Source organism: Rattus norvegicus, chromosome 6 (genome assembly GCF_036323735.1).
Source record: "Rattus norvegicus strain BN/NHsdMcwi chromosome 6, GRCr8, whole genome shotgun sequence".
Lineage (NCBI taxonomy): Eukaryota > Metazoa > Chordata > Mammalia > Rodentia > Muridae > Rattus > Rattus norvegicus.
In genome coordinates this window covers 141,480,658-141,501,783 of record NC_086024.1, presented here as the reverse complement: position 1 = coordinate 141,501,783, position 21,126 = coordinate 141,480,658, and the positions used below count along the sequence as shown (strand labels likewise).

The following is a 21,126-nucleotide window of genomic DNA, read 5'->3' as shown; positions in this document are numbered from 1 at the left end:
TTTTCTGCAGTAGGATCCTGTGTGTGCCGCGTCATTCCTGCTGGCGAGACGTAGCGTGGGACAGGCATCCATTTATACACATGCAATTTTTATGACGCTCTGTGGAAATGTGCTAAGATGCTATTTCAGCATAGATTAAAACAACTATGTTCATGAATTTTCATGTTATTTTGTATCAAATTGATTACATATGGTGAACCAATATTGGCTTCCAAAGGAAAAAGTCTCTTGTTCACAGTGAATAATATCAGTAACGTGTTACTGGTTTTGATTTGCATGTCCTTTTGTTAAGGATTTTTGCCTGGATATGTATCAGAGAATTTGCCCTGAAGTTTTGTTTTTGTTTCTTTGTTTCCTGTTTTTTTTTTTTTTTGCTTCTTTTTTTAAATATCGTTTTAAACCTGTTTGAGTATAAAGTTAATATTGGCTTCTTGGAATGAATTTGAAAGTATTCTGTCACTTTCTGTCTTATGCAATAGAAAAGAAGATATCCTATGAAATCTTCCTTGAAATTATGACAGAGTCAAAATTGACTTTCTGTGTTCCTGAGTATTCTTTAAGATGAATCTCTTAACAAAAAAAGCCCACCATTTTGACACTGGTGCTGATTACATTTGGCATATCATCAGGGCATAATTTTAGTAAAAATACAATCTTAGAAGTCCATATTTTTCCAAGGTTATTCATTATTTCAGAGTACGAATTTCAAAATAACTTCTAATGATGTTCTAAATTTCAGGGAATGGACTGTAATTATAGTTTTTGTCCTGACACACTTTCTTTTGGAGCTGTTGAGTTATTCTTTTTGTTCCAATATTTTTCCTCTTTCAGGGTGTGTGTGTGTGTGTGTGTGTGTGTGTGTGTGTGTGTGTGTGTGTGTCTGTGTGTGTGTGTTTATTTTTAATATTTAGGTGAGTATTGTGTCATGAGAGGGTTGAAACATTATCTTTCTTGATAACCTTGTTTCAAAGGCTACTGGACACATGAGCAGGTGCAATCCAAGGACCAGAGCAAACCATGTTTGTCCTGTTCTGCATTGCATTTTTATGTTTCTCTCTCCATTAGAGAATCCTTTCATTGACCAAGCTCTTCAGGGTGGATAGGCATAATAAAGTTTACAGACTTAAAAGACATGGGGAATACGATGTTGACTTAGGCTAAGGCATCTTAAGAAATGAGAATCTTCTATCACAGTTAGAGGTAGTTGAATGATCAATTCTAGAAAACCAAGCAATCTGGTGTCACTTAGAGTCAAAAACCTGGAGAAGTCAAAACAGTCTTGCATAAATAAAGGAAGGCTCAAAGAGAAGACTGTCTAAGGTGTGTGGGAACAATCAAAGACATCATAATGAAAACAGGAGTTCCTCATTAAATGACCTAAGTTTCAAACACAGAATTTCATTGTATTTTATTATTGATCACTAAATGATTTCCGATATTATTTATATTTATGTAATGAAATTATTTTCTTTTTGAGGACTTAAACATTGAGATTTATGCATTGCATAAATGCATAAATTGTCCTCCTGAGCTGTGGGTTTAGCTATACTTGGCTACTTCAATTTAACATATTTATAATTTACTGAACATTACATTGTACCCCTTAGAGTTATCATATTTGACATGATTTTTGTCATAATTTCCTATGAATTATGTTTATGATTTCTGCTTGGATGGGAGAAGGGCTTCAGTTGTACAAAACCCTTTAGAGTAAGGTTGCAAACCATATTTTGTTAATGACAATAAATTTATACTAAATAATATTTCTGTCCTTATTTTTTCTTTTATTTTGGAGATGTGATTTCCTAAAGCCAAAGTGTTAATGTAAATTTCTCCTATCATATCACTTCACTGGAAAGGACTAAAATGTTTTTTACTTTCCAAAGAAAAGTTCTTTACAAGCGATGCCATAGGAGACCTAGTCATACTTTGATGCTATAATTGCTAATTTAGTCTTTACTCTTTCTTAATCATTGACAGCATACTATGTTTCCTTTACAGCTCCCATAACTCTGGTTATAATAGAGCATGTACATATGCAATAATGTTAAACTCTGTACATGAAAATCAGTACTGACACTACTGCTTTAAGAGATGCACAACTCTGGTTTCCCACATCTTCCCATTCATTGGTAAGGTTTGGACACAGAATTTGCATCAAGGAGTTGAGCTTGATCTCGGTTTTTCTTGTTGCTCTTTTGAAATGTAATCAATACATAAAAAATATACTGAGTGTGTGAGTGCATGTGTGTGACAGAGACAGTGAACAATTTGTGACAGTTTACTTAATGCATTCTCTGAAGGTGAAAAGTATGAGGTCAAGCCCTTGGAGACAGGAGGAGGATTGGAGCAGTCTGGAAATTCCCTAAAACTCTCCTGTGCCACCTCAGGATTCACTTTCAGTACAGCAGGGATGAGCTGGATCCACCAGGCTCCAGGGAATGTTCTCGAGAGGCTTGCTCAAGTAGAAGACAAATCTAATAATTATTTTATATCATATGTGGAGTATCTGAAAGGCAGATTCACCATCTCAAGAGACAATTCCAAAGAAAGTATTTATCTACAGGTGAACATCTTAAAAGAAAAAGACACTGCCATTTATTACTGCATTTGGCACAGTGAGGGGGCATCAGAATAAACTGAGAGACAAATCTTCCTGCAGGAACACTCAGTACCTGCAGAGGGCACACAGTTCACATAGATATCAGAGTCAGTGTAGAGTCAGGTGCAGACATAATTTAGTGCAGCTTCTTGGATTTCTGGTGTCATTCCATCTAATAACTACATAACTACACATAATGTTCCTTTTATTTGTGATTTGTACATTGTGTAACTTCTGTGAAAACAGTTCAATTTTCTTCGATTTAATGGCACTGATAGTACACAAACACACACACACACACACACACACAGAGAGAGAGAGAGAGAGAGAGAGGGTTTAAACTAATAAATACAAAAATACCCTACTAGTAGAAATAAACATGCTGAAGTTTCAATTCTCAAATGTTTTGAAAGATATGTAGTATTCATGTTGTTTTTCCATATACAGATTCAATGAAAATTTTCAGTTGTACTCAGATTAGGGGAAATAATTTGGGACACACTTTGGTCTCTAAACCCGAGGAGCTCTCTTGTATGTTTGTTTTTTTCTCAGTAATCTGTACATCAGTAACAAATCTGCCTCAATCATATTTTTTAGCTAATTCAATTACTTTACCTTTATATATTTCACCATACATACAACTTCTTTGTTGTTGTTTTGTTGTTGTTGTTGTTGTAAAAAAAAGCATGTGACCTGTTTTCTCAACATTGACCAGAGCCACCTACATTATTTAACTTAGGCCCAGCCTGGATTGCCTAGGAAGATTTGAAGATGTTTGCTGAGAAATGTTCAATACCGGATTTCCTGATTCATTCTAAATAAAAACATTAATATTTTATCAAAGAAGGACCTACTATGTTTTTTTCACCATTTGTGCCACATTCAGAAGAGTGACAGATGAGTCTCCTGCTGAACAGTGACCTGGAGAGTTTACTGCCCAAGTCTCTGTCACACATGTAGACACTCATCCTGATAATTTCCTGCCTGGCACTGAATATGTGTTATTGAAATCCATTACCCAGGTGGCCCTCTATCTAAAAGCTTGCTCCGACATTATTCCTTTCCTCACTCTAATGGATAAGATATATTCTTGTTTTTACTTCCTTATGTCAATTTTGGTAGAAAACAGGCATGTTTACTATACAAGTTTTTGGGTGAGAACAAATTTATATCACAAAATGAACAATTTTATATTCCTTTAGGCATGATGCTTGTAGAAAAATTGGAAAATTATTATTTAATTGTACATGTCAATTTCAGAGAAACACCAAGTGCAGCATAAAAAGACAACTGTGTCCTCATTTGCCTTAGAACAAGACTATACATGATTGAATTGAATCTCTGCTGTACAAAGAACTCATCAGTTTTTCTTAAGTCTGACAACCCATATATTGACTGGTATATACTGCGTTTTGAGATCATGAAGGATCTGAAAGCACTGCAGGTCCATTACACCTTCATGTCTATGGAAGATTTCACTATTTATAGATATTTAGGTTAAAAATTATGTTAGGTGGGGCTGGAGAGATGGCTCAGAGGTTAAGAGCACTGACCGCTTTTCCAGAGGTCCTGAGTTCAATTCCCAGCAACCACATGGTGGCTCGCAACCATCTGTAATGGGATCTGATGCCTTTTTCTGGTGTGTCTGAAGACAGCTACAGGGTCCTCACATACATAAAATTAATAAATTAAAAAATATGTTATGTGAAAAAAAACTGTCATTTAAACAAAACACAAATATAACAAACCCCATGTAATTTCTGTTGGGAAAACAGGCAAAATTCTGTAACATCATTAAAAATGTACATAACAGGACATGGAAAACAAAAGCATGCAGCAACAAAAATAGCAGAATAAAAAACAGATCATAGTGGAAGAAATTTTACAAAATATTTTTAAACTTTCGGGGTTTGAATAGGAAAAAGGGTGAGCATAATCATCTTCACTGAATTCTTTCTCAATCTAATGCTACTTCTGATAACCTACTCATATTCAGTCATTGCCTTTTTTATTCTCATGCCTTTCTTTTGGGCAGATTGTCACAGTTATTGAGTTATCAAGCCATACTTCTTCCTGTCTGAAAGAAATTCAAGGATGGAAATGGAGAAGAGGCTGAGGAAAAGTAGATTCTGTGACAGACTCAAGGTAGATTCCAACTCAAGAGGAGGCCCCAAACCTGACACCAATTCTGAAGTTATGGGTCATTCACAAACAGGAACCTACCATGCCTTATATCCAAAAGATCCAACAAGCACCTAATAGAGTCAGAGGCAGATATGAACTACCAACCAGGAAAAAATGCTGCTAAATAGGAGGGCAACCCTGGAGTAGGAACAGACATCTCATTTAACCTGCATCACTGATATCTCTTAGACATTGAATCACCAATCAGACAGCATACATCTGAGATGAGGTCTCCAACACATTTATAGCAAAGGACTGCTTTGTCTGTGTTAAGTCAGATAACATGCATCTAATCCTCAAGAGACTGGAGGCCCCTGGAATATAGATAGAGGTCTGGTGTTTTGTGGACATCCTTGGTGAGACTGGGTGAAAAGGGTGTATGGGTAGGCATAAAGGAGGTATGGTACATTGCACCCTTGATGGTGTGGACCAGGAGAGGAATAAAATATATGATATAAATATAAATAAATTCAGGCAGAGGCATATGCATACATATGTAAAAGTATACATACATACATAAGAATTAAACTTTAGTATCTGGAAGGCATCAGAGGTCAAAGACTCTTTCTTCTTTCTTACATTTCTTGGTTACCTCAAGTTATTTATTTAAATGTAAAGATTTGAAGATGGAGTCAACCACGAGCTATAAAATGTAGTATGATATTTCTGAAACCTGGTTAGTAAATTCACTAAAATACAAATAATATCCATTTATATCCAGATTTTATTATATTATTTCCCTTAACTGATCAACATGGAATTATATTATTAATATATACCATAATATTTCTGTTTTAATGAATAAATTACCTGAAGTTTTTGTAGTTTATAGATATTGTATGTAGACAGATGCTGTACCTATCTACATAACTTTATACCTGGTGCAATATTGTCCTTTTTATATATGCCAAGATGTGGCATAGCTTGGTCATGTAATAATCAATATTCAGATTTTTAAAATTGTGCTTGCTGCTTTCATATGTTAAATTTGACTCCTGGCTATTAACCCCATTTTATTAAGTTGACATATCTTATTTTGCTTATTTTTCCTATATCATTGCTAAAACAAATTATTTCTTTTCTTAAATAAAACTGTTGTTTGTGAAATAAATTGAGCTTCTACCTGGCTATCTTTGTCTTTAAAGTTTCCACTTACTTGCTTATTGAAAAAAGACTTACAAGACATTTGCACTGTCCATGCAAAATATCTCTGTCATGACATGACAGTTGTGGCAGAGAATCCCAGCCCTAGAACACCAGTATCCTGTTGGTCAGCACTGACAAGATACACTAATAAGAAGTACAGTGAGAGTTGCATTATGCCTAAAATGCAAATACGATGAACAAACATCATGGCCAAATCAAATTCCAAGTGACTGTCCCCACCCCATCTTCTGTCTCCTGATGTAGACACTATTATAAACTGAAAATATGTGGTAAATATAGTAATATGTCTCATAATATTCCATGGATGAAGGATTTACTATGTTCTGTTCCACCGACTTGTGTTACTTTGGGAAGAGTAACAGATGAGTCTCCTGCTGAGCAGTGAGCTGGAGAGTTCATTGTCCAAGTCTCTGTTAGACACCTGGACCACCATGCTGATAATTACTTGCCTACCACTAAATGTCTTCTTGAAAGCCATTTCCTAGTTTTCCCTCTATCTAAAATCATCCTCAGAAATAATTCTATTCTAAAAATAAAGTGTAAAATATTTTCTTGTTTTTACTTCATTATGTCAATATTAGTAGAACATAGGCTTATTGTTTCAAAAATTATTTTTGTGGAAATACATTTATCTCAAAAAATGCATGCTTACCTTCTATATAACTACAGGCAGGATTTTTAAAAAAATATCAAATATATTTCTTTACTTATATTTCAAATATTATTCCCTTACCCGATTTCCTGTCCATAAGCTCCATCCACTCACCTGCCTCTCCCCCATACGGGTATTCCACCCATACATCCCCCATACTGCACCCCCTCCGTATTCCTCTGCACTGGGGATCCAACCTTGGCAGGACCAAGGACTTCTCCTTCCACTAGTGCCCAACAAGTCTATTCTTTGCTACATATGCAGTTGGAGCACTGGTCAGTCCATGTATAGTCTTTCAGTAGCGATTAAGTCCCTGTAAGTTCTGGTTTGTTGGTATTGTTGTTCTTATGGGGTTGTAAGCTCCTTTACCTGTTTCAGTACTTCCTCTAATTCTACCGAGGGTTGTCCTGTTCTCAGTTCAGTGGTTTGCTGCTAGCATTGACCTCTGTATTGCACAAGCTCTGGATGTGTCTCTCAGGAGAGGTCTATATATGGTTCCTTTTGGCATCCATTTTTATCTTCATCAATCTTATCTTCTTTTGGTGGCTCTATATGTATGGGCCACATGTGGTCCAGACTCTTTTTTTTTTTTTGGTTCTTTTTTTTTCGGAGTTGGGGACCGAACCCAGGGCCTTGCGCTTCCTAGGCAAGCGGTCTACCACTGAGCTAAATCCCCAACCGTGGTCCAGACTCTTGATGGTCATTCCTTCAGCCGCTACTCTAAACTTTGCTTCCATATCCCCTCCTATGGAAATCTTTCTCCTCTTTTAAGGAAGAGTGGGAGCATTCCCATTTTGATCATCCTTCTTCTTGAGCTTCCTGTGACCTGTGGATAGCATTTTGAGTAAGTTGAGCTTTTTGGCTAATATCCACTTATCAATGATTGCATACCAAATGTGTTTTTCTGTGATTGAGTTACCTCACTCAGGATATTTTCTAGTTCTTTCCATTTGCCTATGAATTTCATGAAGTCATTGCTTTTGATAGCTGAGTAGTACTCCATTGTGTAGATGTACCACATTTTTTTTAATCCATTCCTCTGTTGAAGGGCATCTGGATTCTTTCCAACTTCTGGCTATTATAAATAAGGCTGCTATGAACATAGTGGATCATGGGTCTTTGTTGTATGTTGGCACATCTTTTGGGTATATGCCCAGAGGTATAGCTGGGTTCTTAGGTAGTATAATGTCCAATTTTCTGAGGAACTTCTAGACTGATTTCCAGAGTGGTAGTACCAATTTGCAATCTTAACAACAATGGAGGAGTTTTTCTCTTTCTCCACATCCTCGCCAGCAACTGCTATCAACTGAGGCTTTATCTTAGCCACTCTGCCTGGTCTGAGGTGGAATCTCAGGTTTGTTTTGATATGCATTTCCCTGATGACTAAGGATGTTTAAGATTTCCTTAGTTCCTTTATGGTCATTCTATAATCCTCAGCTGATAATGTTTTGTTTAACTCTGTACCCCATTTTTAATAGTGTTTTTTGGCTCTCTGAAGTCTAACTTCTTTAGTTCTTTGTATATTTTGGATATTAGCCATCTGTCAGATGTAGGATTGTTAAAGATATTTTCCCAATCTTGGGTTGCATTTTTTTCCCGAGTACAGTGTCTTTTGACTTACAGAACCTTACAATGTTATGAGGTCCCATTTGTCGATTCTTGTTCTCTGAGCATGAACCATTGTTGTTTTGTTCAGGAAATTTTACCCAGTGCCCATATGTTCGAGACTCCCACTTTTTCTTCTATCACTTTCAGTGCATCTCATTTGATGTGGAGGTCTTTGAACCACTTGGACTTAAGCTTTGTACCTGGTGATAAGAATAGATTAATTTGCACTCTTCTACATGATGACATCCAGTTGAACTAGCTCCATTTGTTGAAAAAGCTATCTTTCTTCCAGTGGATGATTTTTGCTCCTTTGTCAAAGATCAAGTGACCATAGGTGTGGTTGTTACTTTCTCTGTCTTCAATACTGTTCCACTGATCTATCTGTTTGTCTCTATACAAATACGATGCAGGTTTTATGACTATTGCTCTGTAATACAGCTTGAAATCAGGGATAGTGATTACATCAGAAGTTCTTTTATTGTTAAGTATAGTTTTGCTATCCTGGGTTTTTGTTATTCCAAATTAATGTGTGAATTGCTTTGTCTATCTCTATAAAGAATTGATTAGGAATTTTGATGGAGATTGCTTTGAATCTGTAGATTGCTTTTGACAAAACAGCCATATTTACTATATTATTCCTGCCAACCCATGAGCATGGAAGATCTTTCCTTACTCTGAGATCTTCTTCAATTTCTTTCTATAGAGACTTGGAGTTCTTGTCATACAGACCTTTCACTTACTTGGTTAAAGTCACACGAAGATATTTTATATTATTTGGGACTATTGTAAAGGTGTCATTTCCTTAATTTTCTCAGTCTGTTTATCCTTTGAGTAGAGGAAGGCTACTGATTTGTTTGAGTTAATTTTATACCCCAACACTTTGCTGAATTTGTTTATCAGGTTAAGTAGATCTCTGGTAGAATGTTTGGGATCACTTAAAGTACACTATCATATCATCTGCCAGTAGTGTTATTTTGACATCTTCTATTCCAATTTGTATCCCTTTGACTTCCTTTTGCTGTTTTATTGCTCTGGCTAGGACTTCAAGAAGTATACTGAATAAGTATGGAGAGAGTGACAGACTTGTCTAGTCCCTGATTTTAGCGGGATTGCTTCAAGTTTTTCTCCATTTAGTTTGATGTTAGCTACTGGTTTGCTGTATATTGCTTTTACTATGTTTAGATATGGGCCTTTTATTTCTGAACTTTCCAGGACTTTTATGATGAAGGGGTGTTGAATTTTGTCAAAGGATTTAACACCATCTAATGAAATGATCATGTGGCTCTTATCTTTGAGTTTGTTCATAGAGCAGATTACATTGTATATTAAACCATCCCTGCATCCCTGGGATGAAGCCCACTCGATCACAATGAATGATTTTTTGATGTGTTCTTGGATTCAGTTAGCAAAAATTTTATTGTGTATATTTGCATCAATAATCATAAGGGAAATTGGTCTGAACTTATCTCTCTATTTTGGGTCTTTCTGTGGTTCCTGCATAAGAGTAATTGTGGCTTCATGAAAGGGATTTGGTAGTGCTCTCTCTGTTTATATTTTGTGGAATAGTTTGGACAGTATTGGTATGAGATCTTGTATGAAGGTATGATAGTATTCTGTACTAAACCCGTCTTGTTCAGTGCTTTTTTTTGTTGGGAAAATTTTAATAACTTCTTCTATTTCTTTAGGAGTTATGGAGTGGTTTAGATGATTTACTTGTTCCTGATTTAACTTTGGTACCTAGTATCTGTCTAGAAAATTGTCATTTTTTCCAGATTTTCCCCTTACGTTGAATATATGCTTTTGTAGTAGGATCAAATTATTTTTTTAATTCCTTCAGTTTCTGTAGTTATGTCTCCTTTTACATTTCTGATTTTGTTAATTTGGATACACTGTCTGTGATCTACGGTTAGTCTGGCTAATGGTTTATCTATCTTGTTGATTGTCTCAATGAACCAGGTCCTGATTTTATTAATTCTTTGTATAGTCCTTGTCATTTCTACTTGATTGATTTCAGCCCTCAGTTCCATTATTTCCTTTTGTTCTAGAGCTTTTAAGTGTTCTGTCAAGCTGCTGACATATGTTCTCTCCTGTTTCTATTTACAGGCATTCAGAGGTATGAGTTTTACTATTAGTACCACTTTCGTTGCGTCCCAAAAGTTTGGGAATGTTTTATTTGCATTTTCCTTAATTTAAAAGAAGTCTTTAATTTCTTTCTTTATTGCTTTCTTGACCAAGCTGTCATTGAGTAGAACATTATTCAGCTTCGATGTATTTGTGGGCTTTCCATCATTATTTTTGTTATTGAAAACCAACTTTAGTGTGTGGTGATCTGATGGGATGCATGGGATTATTTCTATCTTCCTGTATCTGTTATCTGTTGAGGCCTGTTTTATGGTCAATTTTGGAAAGGTTCCATGATGTACTGAGAAGAAGGTATATCCTTTTGATTTAGGAAAGAATGTTCTATAAATATCTCTTAAATCCATTTTTCATAACTTATGTTTTTTTCTCTATGTCTCTGTTTACTTTCTCTTTCCATGCTCTGTCCATTAGTGAGAGTGAGGTGTATTATTGAGTGAGGTGCAATGTGCTTTAAGCTTTAGTAAGGTGTCTTTTATGAATGCAGGTGGCCTTGCATTTGGAGAAAAAATATTTAGGATTTAGAGTTCAACTTGGTGGATTTTTCCTTTGATGAACACAAGTGGTCTTCCTTATCTTTTTTAATGACTTTTGATTGGAAGTCAATTTTTTTTGTTATTAGATTGGCAAATCCATTAAAGATTTTTATAGACAATTTGGAAAATTATTAATTAATTGTACACATCCATTACTGAGCAACATCAGATGCAGCATGAAAAGACAGGTGTGTCCTCATTTTCAGTAGAACAAAACTGGTTGTGATTGAATTGTATCTCTGCTATAAATACAAACAGCACACAGTTTTTCTTCCGTCTGACAGCTGAAAAATTGGCATTGTATTGATTGGTTTGTGAGATCATGACTGATTCGAAACCACAGCATGTTTGTGATACCTTAGAGCCTATTGAAGATTTTGTTAATAATAGATATTTATGTTAAAATTGTCTTAGGTGAAAACAACAGATTTTTAAACAAAACACAAATATAATAAAAACAAGTGATTTCTCTTGAGACACCTTGCAAAATTTTGTAACATTTTTAAAAATGCAAATATCATGTCAAGGAATACACAAAGGTGAAGCAATGAAAAGGTGCAGCAAAAAAAAGCAATAGATTGTAGTGGAAGAAATCTTATAATTTATTTATCACTGTTCTGTGTGGGAATAGAAAGAATGGGGAGCATAATCATCTCTACTGAAATCATTCTACACCTACCATTCTTGATGACACCCTTCTAATTTTCAATCTTTGCCCTTCCTATTCTCATGCCTTTGGGCAAGTTGCCACAGTCATTCAGTGATTTACAGCATTTCATAGAACTTGTTTCCATATTTTGACTCTCACAATCTTTCAACCTATTTTACTATGATATTCCAAAATTTATTAGGTGCTATCAGTTTTTCATATAATATTATCAAATGATATCAAGTTCATATGAACTGTAGCACTGTTATAAAAGAGGAAAAAGGAAAAAAAACAATAATTGTGCAGAGGCTGAGGAGCAGTTGCAAATAGGTGAAGTTGCATTTCCTGAATCTGCACAGAGATTTTCCACAAAATTATCCATATACAAGCCCCAGCGATCATGTTCCATGTTCTTTGAGGAACACACGACTTAGCAGAGATCACTGTGCTTTAATTATGTAGACCATCTCATCGTCCTTGGAAACTACAGAAACAGAAATGACACAATCCAAAAGCCTTTTAAAGTCCCCTGAAGAGAGGGGGTCTCATGTTTGAATGCATCTCTCAGCTGAAAATCTAGGACCTGACAAGATTTTCTCAAGGAGAGTCAGTTTCATATCTATTCCTGATGAGGCTCACTGCAATTAGTATAGAGCATTATACCTGGAATGTGGGTGTACACGAACTGTGGAAAAATCAGAGCAGAGACATAGAATGGATAATCTCTTTCTCCATGTTGTCACAATCATGTTCGTTTAATTCATTGCAGCAGTTATAACATACTTACCATCTATTTTGGAGTGCTGCATAATGTGGATGACATAAAACAAAAAGAAAAAGAAATATGAAATGTTATTATAATTAGAAAAACATTTACAGAAATGGCAGTATTTCAAGCACATAGTGTATTTTTTAAAACTTCATCGTACATCACATGTTTTGTATAAATTAGAATGAAGCTACAGCCTTAAAATCAATTTTTTAATATCAGCAGTTAACATTGATATACTTTGTTACTCCTTCTATAGTTATGAACATTGCATTATAATATTCTTTTTGGGGAGATAGGGCACAGGTGGTTCTGTGGCCACAACCACAATAAAGTAAACATTTATTGTGCATCATAAATATGAAGTGATGACAAGGCAATTCTTAAAATCTTTCCTAGGTCTTCACTATTTATTGAGCCCAGATACAGTTATTCATATGTGTTTATACATTTAGAGCTCAGGTATATGATTTAAACTTGAAGGAACTCATTCCGACACTGTTAGAAGCTATTGATTTTCTTTACATCTTGACTTACTGGTAGAAACCTTTGAGGTCTCCCCCTATAATATGCTCATCTAGTTCAGGCAGCAATAACATAATTCCTGGGTTCCACATTCCTCTCCTGAGTAGATGGGGCCATCACATAGTACTCTACTTGTTCTCTATAAATTGAAATTTATCTCTTCTCACTTCTAGAATTTTTTTTTAGCTTGACTTGTAAGTTTTGCAGTGAACCTATATAAACTGAAGTTGGAAATTTCTGGGTGACTCATTCTCTACAAGTGTCCATGAAGTGGATCTCTATGATAGTCTTCATCTGCAATTGTAAAACAGAACCTTATTGACAAATATATGACAGATTTTATCAAAACTTATCCAAGCAATATAAGAACATAGTTATAAAATATATTTGTGTCTTTCAGGCACAACTATAATATAATATACAGTGGTGTTCTGGTGGGCTACAGTTCAATTTTCTGCTTTGATAGTATATACAATGAATTTTTTAAGTAACTGAACAGTATATGAATATATTTCAAGATTATAGCAAAGGATCGATTCCATTTCCAAAAGTTTACATGTACCTAAGAACTTAATTCTAGATAATTCATGGACCTAGGAAAAACACTCATACTACTGTTTTGCTAAAGGGATAAAGCAATGAAATGACTCTTAATGCCTTTCTGCTAAATTTATATATTTCTGTGAATGTAATATTTCTTACCCAGCAAAATTTCCTCCCCCGTCAGTTGGCAACTGGAAACACATTAGAATTATAAAATATGCAGAGAGTGAGAGACCTTGGAACACTCATGAACTGATATCTCCTTCAAATTTCTCCTATGGGAACACAGAGAAGTTTAGTCAAATAGAATTTAAGGGGGATGAGGGCTGCAGAACAACCAGGAAAACAGCTCTGCTAAACAAAATATGACTAAAGCATATATGAACTCAGAGACTGTCACAATATTCACAAGGCAAGATATGATCTTAGTGCAGTAATTGGAACTGGATACAAGCCACTGTCCCTCAGCAAGAAGTTATCTCCAATTGACAAGCAAAGGAAAGGAAATATTTTATTTTTCAAAATGTTTCACTGATTTGAAAAACATCCATATGTGAAGATCCAATGCCCAGCAGGAGATGAATAATACAATAAAAAATAAAAGTACTTTTGGAGATCTTTGTATTAATATTTTGTCATAAGTTTACTTTCCTTATAAGTCTTTTGCTTATACATTATGGTTTCAACATTTGTGTTTTTATTAGATTTCTTTTATGAAAATGTGTGTGACTCTGTGTCTATGTGTGTTTCCCGTGCAGTTTCCATGGCTATTATGTTTCCATACTTTTTTTTCTTAGTGAGGATGTTCCTTTATTTGTTTGTTTGTTTATTTATTTATTTTTATTTATAAAAGCCAGTTTGCTTCCTATTGGCATAAAGCAAGCAGGGACATAGATTTTGTTTGTGGGAGATTTAGAGAAAACTGGGTAGTATTTGTGGACTATAATCAGAAGATATTGAATGTGAAATCCTATATTCAGTAAAAATGGAAAAGAAATTGTATTAGCCTATCATAATGGTTATAGTAAGTTCTGTAACTCTACAGTCACAGGTTCCTGGTTAGGCTTATTGTAACGGACATTATTTGATTCTATTGTCCAAGCATTAAGTTCAATTTGATAGCAGATCTTCCACATGTGAGAGAGTCATGGCTATACATTGAGAATATATTACAGAAACAGCTCTTTTTTCACTTCAAATGCTTCATTATTTGTTGGGTCTACTGTTCTGTGATCCACTACCAGTTTGTTCAGCAACTACTATTGCTAGGAGATTCTGTCTTCGAAGAGAAATGATTGCAGGCCTGCTCCACATAGATTCCCCTAATATTTGACCATTCATGTGGTGTTTGCAATATTAAGAATTTATCTTCAATTCTATAAGGCATCAGAATTCAAAAACCCTTTCACCTCTCTTACCTCTCTTGGTTACTACAAGTTATTTCCTGAAACTTAAAGATTTGGATGGAACCAACAAAGAAGAATAATGTATGGTGTATTATTTCCACATCAAAGTTACCACATTTGCTACAATATTTGCAATTTCCATTCATTTATTTACAAATTTTTATTACATTATATTTCTTGAGTGATGAATAAAGAACAATATTCTATATGTGTACCATATTTTATGTCTGATTTATTAATCAAATAACTGTAGTTTTTAATTGATAAATATTGTTTATAGACAGATGATATATGACTCTCTATATAATTGTATACCTAGTACAATAATGTCGATGGTTTATATTCCAAACAGTGGAATATTTTGGTCATGTAATAAGTTTTCAGTATTAGAAAATTATCCTTCCTGCTTTAAAATGTACAATTTGATTCCTCGTTATTAACCCCATTTTGAATCAAGGAGACATGTAGGAATTTGCCTACATCATGGTGAAAATGAATTATTTCATTTCTTAAATAAAACTATCGTTCATGATTATAAATTTACCTCCTTTCCTGGCAATCTTTGTCTTTAATGTTTCCACTCATTTGCTCATGGAAAAAGGACACACAAGACATCTATCTCCACTGTCCAATCAAAACATATTTGTTAGGATATGGCACTTATGGCAGAGATCCCCAGCCCTAGAACCCCAGGTTTTACTGTTCAATGGTGAGCACTGACAATGAACACTAATAAGAAAAGTGAGACTCACAGTCTATCCTCACATCCAAGTACAATGAATAAACATCATAGCCAAAGGAAATTGCAGGTGAAATTCCATCACTGAGCAATGTCAAGAGAAGGAAACTGTAGGTGGAAATTGATGCAGAGTCCATGGAGGCCTTCTGTTTACTACCTTGGTTTCATGATATAATCAGCATGTTCTTTATATCGCGCAGTACAATCAATCCAGGAGTAACACAATTTGATGGAAATGGCATACCCACTTCCATCAGAAATCAAAACAATGCCTCATAAAATTGCCCATTGGCATGTCTGGTTGTAGTATTTTTTCACTGAGGTTTACTCTTCAAAGACGACTCTAGCCCTTTTCAAGTTGACATTAAAACTAGTCAACACATTAGACAATTTTGAAGAAAATTTCATGTGCTGCTTAGCACAATATATTCTAGAGTGTGTTGGTGGAATATTTAGTAGAAATATAAAGTTACATGTATTCACACACAGTCACAGTATCGGCACTATACTGAGATTTTAGAACTAGTAATTTGTCTTTTTAATGAAAATTGGTGTACCTTTTATTACAGGTATATTTACAGGAGAATGAACTCTTTGGTATTCTTCATTTAATGTGTGGGAGAATATTTTATTTATCTTTTCTAATTAGCTTTTGATTGACATCAATTACATGAAATTATATTACACAGTAGAATAGCTATGATGCCTATGTTATTAGTTCCATTTGCTTGAATAAATGTTTACAACCTTTAACCAAGGATAAAATGTGCTGTAGTAATGAGGTGTATTTCTAGGCAGCACCAAGAATGGCCTCATTATCTAATACAATTTTGTTGTCTGAATTCTTCATTGAACAATAGAGACTATTAAGACAAATAACTCCTTTTAGAAGAGGTACAACAATTTTTGACTTTTTTTTTTGGTGGCATTTTCTTAAAACTGGGTCTTAACTATTCTTGGGTTGGTGACTTATTCTCTGTGACATTGAGTGTGTTTATTCTCTTCAAGTTAAATACATTTTTTTCTTTGTGGAGATGAGTTAGTGATAATATGTGTCTTTAACCATTTTCATTGTGGGAAATTGTTTTTCCCTCCAATTTTGACACATGATTTTATTACATACAACTGTCATAGTTTGTCAAATATTTAGGTGTTACTGTGATGGGCTCCTATTTATAAGTGATTTTCCCTCTACTGTATATTTCAAATTTTTCTTAATATATTTTTGTTTTTAAATATTGTCGCTATAATATGTCACAGGGAGCATCTTTTCTTTTCCAATTTGGTATTCTCTTTGTAGCACAATTTTATCGAATCAATATCTCTTCCTGTAGGTTTAGAAATTTTATTTTATGCTTCTAATGAGAATATTCTTTATGCATTAGTTTTAATATACTTCCCTTCTTTTGAAAACCAACAATAACAAAAATGGATATATCTCTTTATGGTATTTCAAAACATTCCCAATTTACTCATATGCACTTTTAAATCATATAATTAGCTAGTAATATATGACTCTTTAACTTCAGTTTATATGTGATATTGTTGTATTTATGAATGTGAAGGATGGTACAAGGTGGGGAAGGGCCTGCGATTGGACAGTGAGAAAGTGTGGAAGGGACAATGTTTTTGTAAGGTGGGAGATAAAAAATGAAGAAGAGGAGAATCGACATGGAGGCAGAGAAGAATGACCTAAATCCATGTGTCCATAAGCAGTCAGAGGAAGATTTGAATATTTCTTAAGAGATGGATTTTATAAGTCAACTTATCTAATTTGGATGGTGGTTTAAATCATTACGAATTGGTGGTGAGTTTATTGTTTTGACACTTGGTAGAATGAGAATTAGGATAAAACTCTGACTGCTAAATTACAAGCATCTTGAATTTTTAATTTAATGGTTTTTGGTAGTTTGTACTATAAATATTAGTGGGCAGATTCTGGTAATGTGAGGAGAGTTCGCCGCAAGAAAGTCATGAGATAGGCAGTCCTGTATGAAACTGGCTTGGCAACTACCTTACTTGGTAACTAGATGTTTAGAGAGGTTGCTGCTGGATTCAGACAGTAGGAGTGGGCAGCATGCGAGATATTGTGAGCTTAGCAGGTGAGTTGCTTTCCTGACTGTGATAAAAATACCCTGCCAATGTCATATGGCGAGAAAATGCTGGCTAGCAAGGATTTGTGAGTAATTTTAGGATTTATCACAACATATGTTTCAGCTTTTATGCTCAATTTTTGGCATGATTCATTCTATTGTTGTTTTCTTTCACTGAGATTTCCTTTTGTAATTCTTAAGATTCTTTTTTAGAATTACATTAGTTTGATATTTTTAGCATATCTCTCCTTTATTATACTTCTTATTTCTTAGACTTCTTTCACATTTCTTTGATATCCTTTTAGACTGATGATGTTGATAAACTATTATTATTTTGAAATATATTCATATCCTTTTTTAATTGGTTAAGTAAAGTTATAACTGTTCTATGGAATACTTCCCTAGAAAAGTCATGCATGTAAATATCAGTCGACATAATTTCTGTGGGAGTACAAACTTTGCACTGGGGAGGCCTTGTTGTCTTGACCATTTATATTACATTTCTGTGCCTGAGTACTTAAGCCTTTTTTAGGTCCAAGAGTTTTCAATTAGATTCCATATCCTATTTTAAATAAAGCATCAGGTTATTTTGAAAACTGGATAGTTTGTCTTCTTTTCAAACTATTCTAGTCCATTTTTCTGTCTTTTATTTGTCAAAGTACTGTAGCTATTACTAGAGAACTATACACAGTAAAAGAGGTGAGGGTTCATATATGTGTCTTTTTCTTAATGTTATAAGAAATTTTGTTTATTCCCACTTATTATAACTTTATCATTGGACTTATTTTACATACCCTCTAATATTTTGATATCATGACATCCATTCCATATACATGGAATTTTTATGAAGCTATGTGTAATAGTGCTAAGAGGATACTTTAGCATAGATAAAAATGATTATATAGTTTCTGAATTCATATCTTATTTTTGTATTATATTGATTAGATATGGTTTACTAATATTGGTCTCCAAAGAAAAAACACTTGTTCATTATGAATAATCTCATTAATGTGTTACTGATTTGTATATGTTTTATTAAGAATTTTCGCCTATATATGTATCCAAGAAATTGTACTGAAGTTGTATTTATTTGGGGGCGTGGGTTGATTTGTTACATTATGTTTTAATAGCATCTTTACCTTCTTTGAGTACAAAGATAATATTAGTTTCATGAATTATATTAGAAAATATTCGGTCACTTTTTATCTTATGCAACAGAAAAGAAAATATCCTATGAAGCCTTCTTTTAAATTATGACATATTCAACATTGACTTTCTGTACTTCTGAGTTTTCTTTAAGGTGAATCTCTTAACAAACAAAGCCCACATATTTGACAGTGGTCCTGTTTATAGTACTCATACCATGAGGACATAATTTTAATAGAAAATACAACCATAGAAGTCCTTCTGTTCTTTTCAAGATTATTCAGTATTTCAGAGTACAAATTTTATAGAAAATTATAACCTTGTTCTAAATTTCAGAGAATTTGTTGTAATTGCAGCTTTTGTCCTGAGACTCTTAAATTTGAAGCCATTGAGTTATTATTTTTGTTCAAATATATTCCTATTTAATGTGTGTTTGTGTGTGTGTGTGTGTGTGTGTGTGTGTGTGTGTGTGTGTGTGTGTTTATATTTAATGGTTAGGAAGGGATTGTGTCATGAGGGGTTTGAACCATTACATTCTTTGATAAACTTGTTTCCATGGCTACTGTACACATGTGCAGATACTATCCAAGGACTAGAATAAACCATGGATGTCTTGTTCTGCCATGTATTTTTATTTTTCTCTTCATGTGTGATGCCATTCTTTGTACAAGGTCTCTGGCGTGCATAGTTATAATAAGGTTTTTAGATTAAAAATGTCTGGGACCTATGTGATGTTAACTTAGGCTAAGACATCTTAAGACATGAGAAGTTTGATGCTACAATGCTAGAAAATCAAGCAGTCTGGTGTCACTAAGTGTCAAAAAACTTTTATGTGTTGCATAAATTAAAGAAGGATCTAAAAGAAGACCATCTATAGAAGGAGTTCCCCATTAAAGGAGCTACGTAGCAAACACAGAATTTCAATGTATTATATTATTGATCAATGAATAATCACAAATATTATTTATGTTCATGTAATGAAATTATTTTCTTTTTGAGGACCTAACTTTGAGCTTTACATGTGGCATATTATCATACTCTTGAGCTACTCATTCAGCTATACTTGTTTACTTCTATTTAATGTATGTATTTATAATTTACTGAGCATTACAGCGTGCCCCTTAGAATTATCATATTTGAGAAGATTTTTGTCCTAAATTCCTACTAATTGATTTTATGATTTCTTTGAAGATGGAAAAAGAGTTTCAGACATACAAAGCCCAATGAGTAAGGCTGTAAGGAATATTTTGCTAGTGCATATAAATTTATGCTAAATAATGTTTCTGTCCTTACTTTTTCTCTTTTATTTTGGAGACATGAGTTCATAAAGCCTAAGTGTTAGCAAAATGTAACTTTTTATTATATATTGCTTTACTATAAAGGACTAAATTGCTTTGTACTTTAAACAAATTTCTTTACAACTTAGCTATATTCTAGGAGACTTAGTAATACTTTTATGCTACAACTGCTAATTTATTCTTTACATTTCTTAATCATTAACAACAGTCTATATTTCTTCTATTGTACCCATAACTCTGGTTTTAATATAGTAGGAGGACATGCAAATAATCTTACACTCTGTTCATGAAAATCAGCACTGACACTACCCCTTTAAAAGATGCCCACCTCTGGATTCACAGGTCTTCCCATTCAGTGGTAAGGCTTGGACACAGAATATACATCATGGAGTTCAGCATGATCTGTGTTTTCCTTTTTGCTCTTTTGAAAGGTAATCAATACATAAGAAGATGTACTGAGTGTGTGTGAGTGATAGGGACAGTGAAAATTTTGTTACAGTTTACTGAATGGATTCTCTGTTTGCAGGTTCACAGTGTGAGGTGCAGCTTGTAGAGACAGGAGGAGGCTTGGTGCAGCCTGGAAATTCCCTAAAGCTTTCCTGTGCCACCTCAGGATTCACTTTCAGTACAGCTTGGATGAACTGGATCCGCCAGACTCCAGGGAAAAGACTGGAGTGGCTTGCTCAAATTGAAGACAAATCTAATAATTATTTTATATCATATTTGGAGTCTGTGAAAGGAAGATTCACCATCTCAAGAGATGATTCCAAAAGCAGCGTTTACCTGCAGATGAACAACTTAAAAGAGGAGGACACTGCCATTTATTACTGTACTTGGCACAGTGAGGGTCCACCTATGTAAACCCAGACACAAAACTTCCTGCAGGAACACTCAGTACCTGTAGAGGGCACACAGTTCACATTGATATCAGAGTCAGTGGAGAGTCAGGAACAGACATAGCTGAGTGCAGTTTCTTGGATTTCTGGTGTCATTCTATCTAATAACTACACATATGTTCCTTTTACTTGTGATTTTTGCATTACATAGCTTTTGTAAAATCAGTTCATTTT

At 34.3% G+C, this 21,126-nt stretch overlaps 1 gene segment (V, D, J or C); it reads left to right on the top strand.

The window, feature by feature from the left end:
* Positions 1 to 20,389: 20,389 nt before the first annotated feature.
* On the top strand, positions 20,390 to 20,917 carry LOC691893 (immunoglobulin heavy variable 3-73-like). The segment is given in 2 exon segments: positions 20,390 to 20,487; positions 20,583 to 20,917. Coding segments are annotated over 2 exon segments (381 nt in total).
* Positions 20,918 to 21,126: the final 209 nt, after the last annotated feature.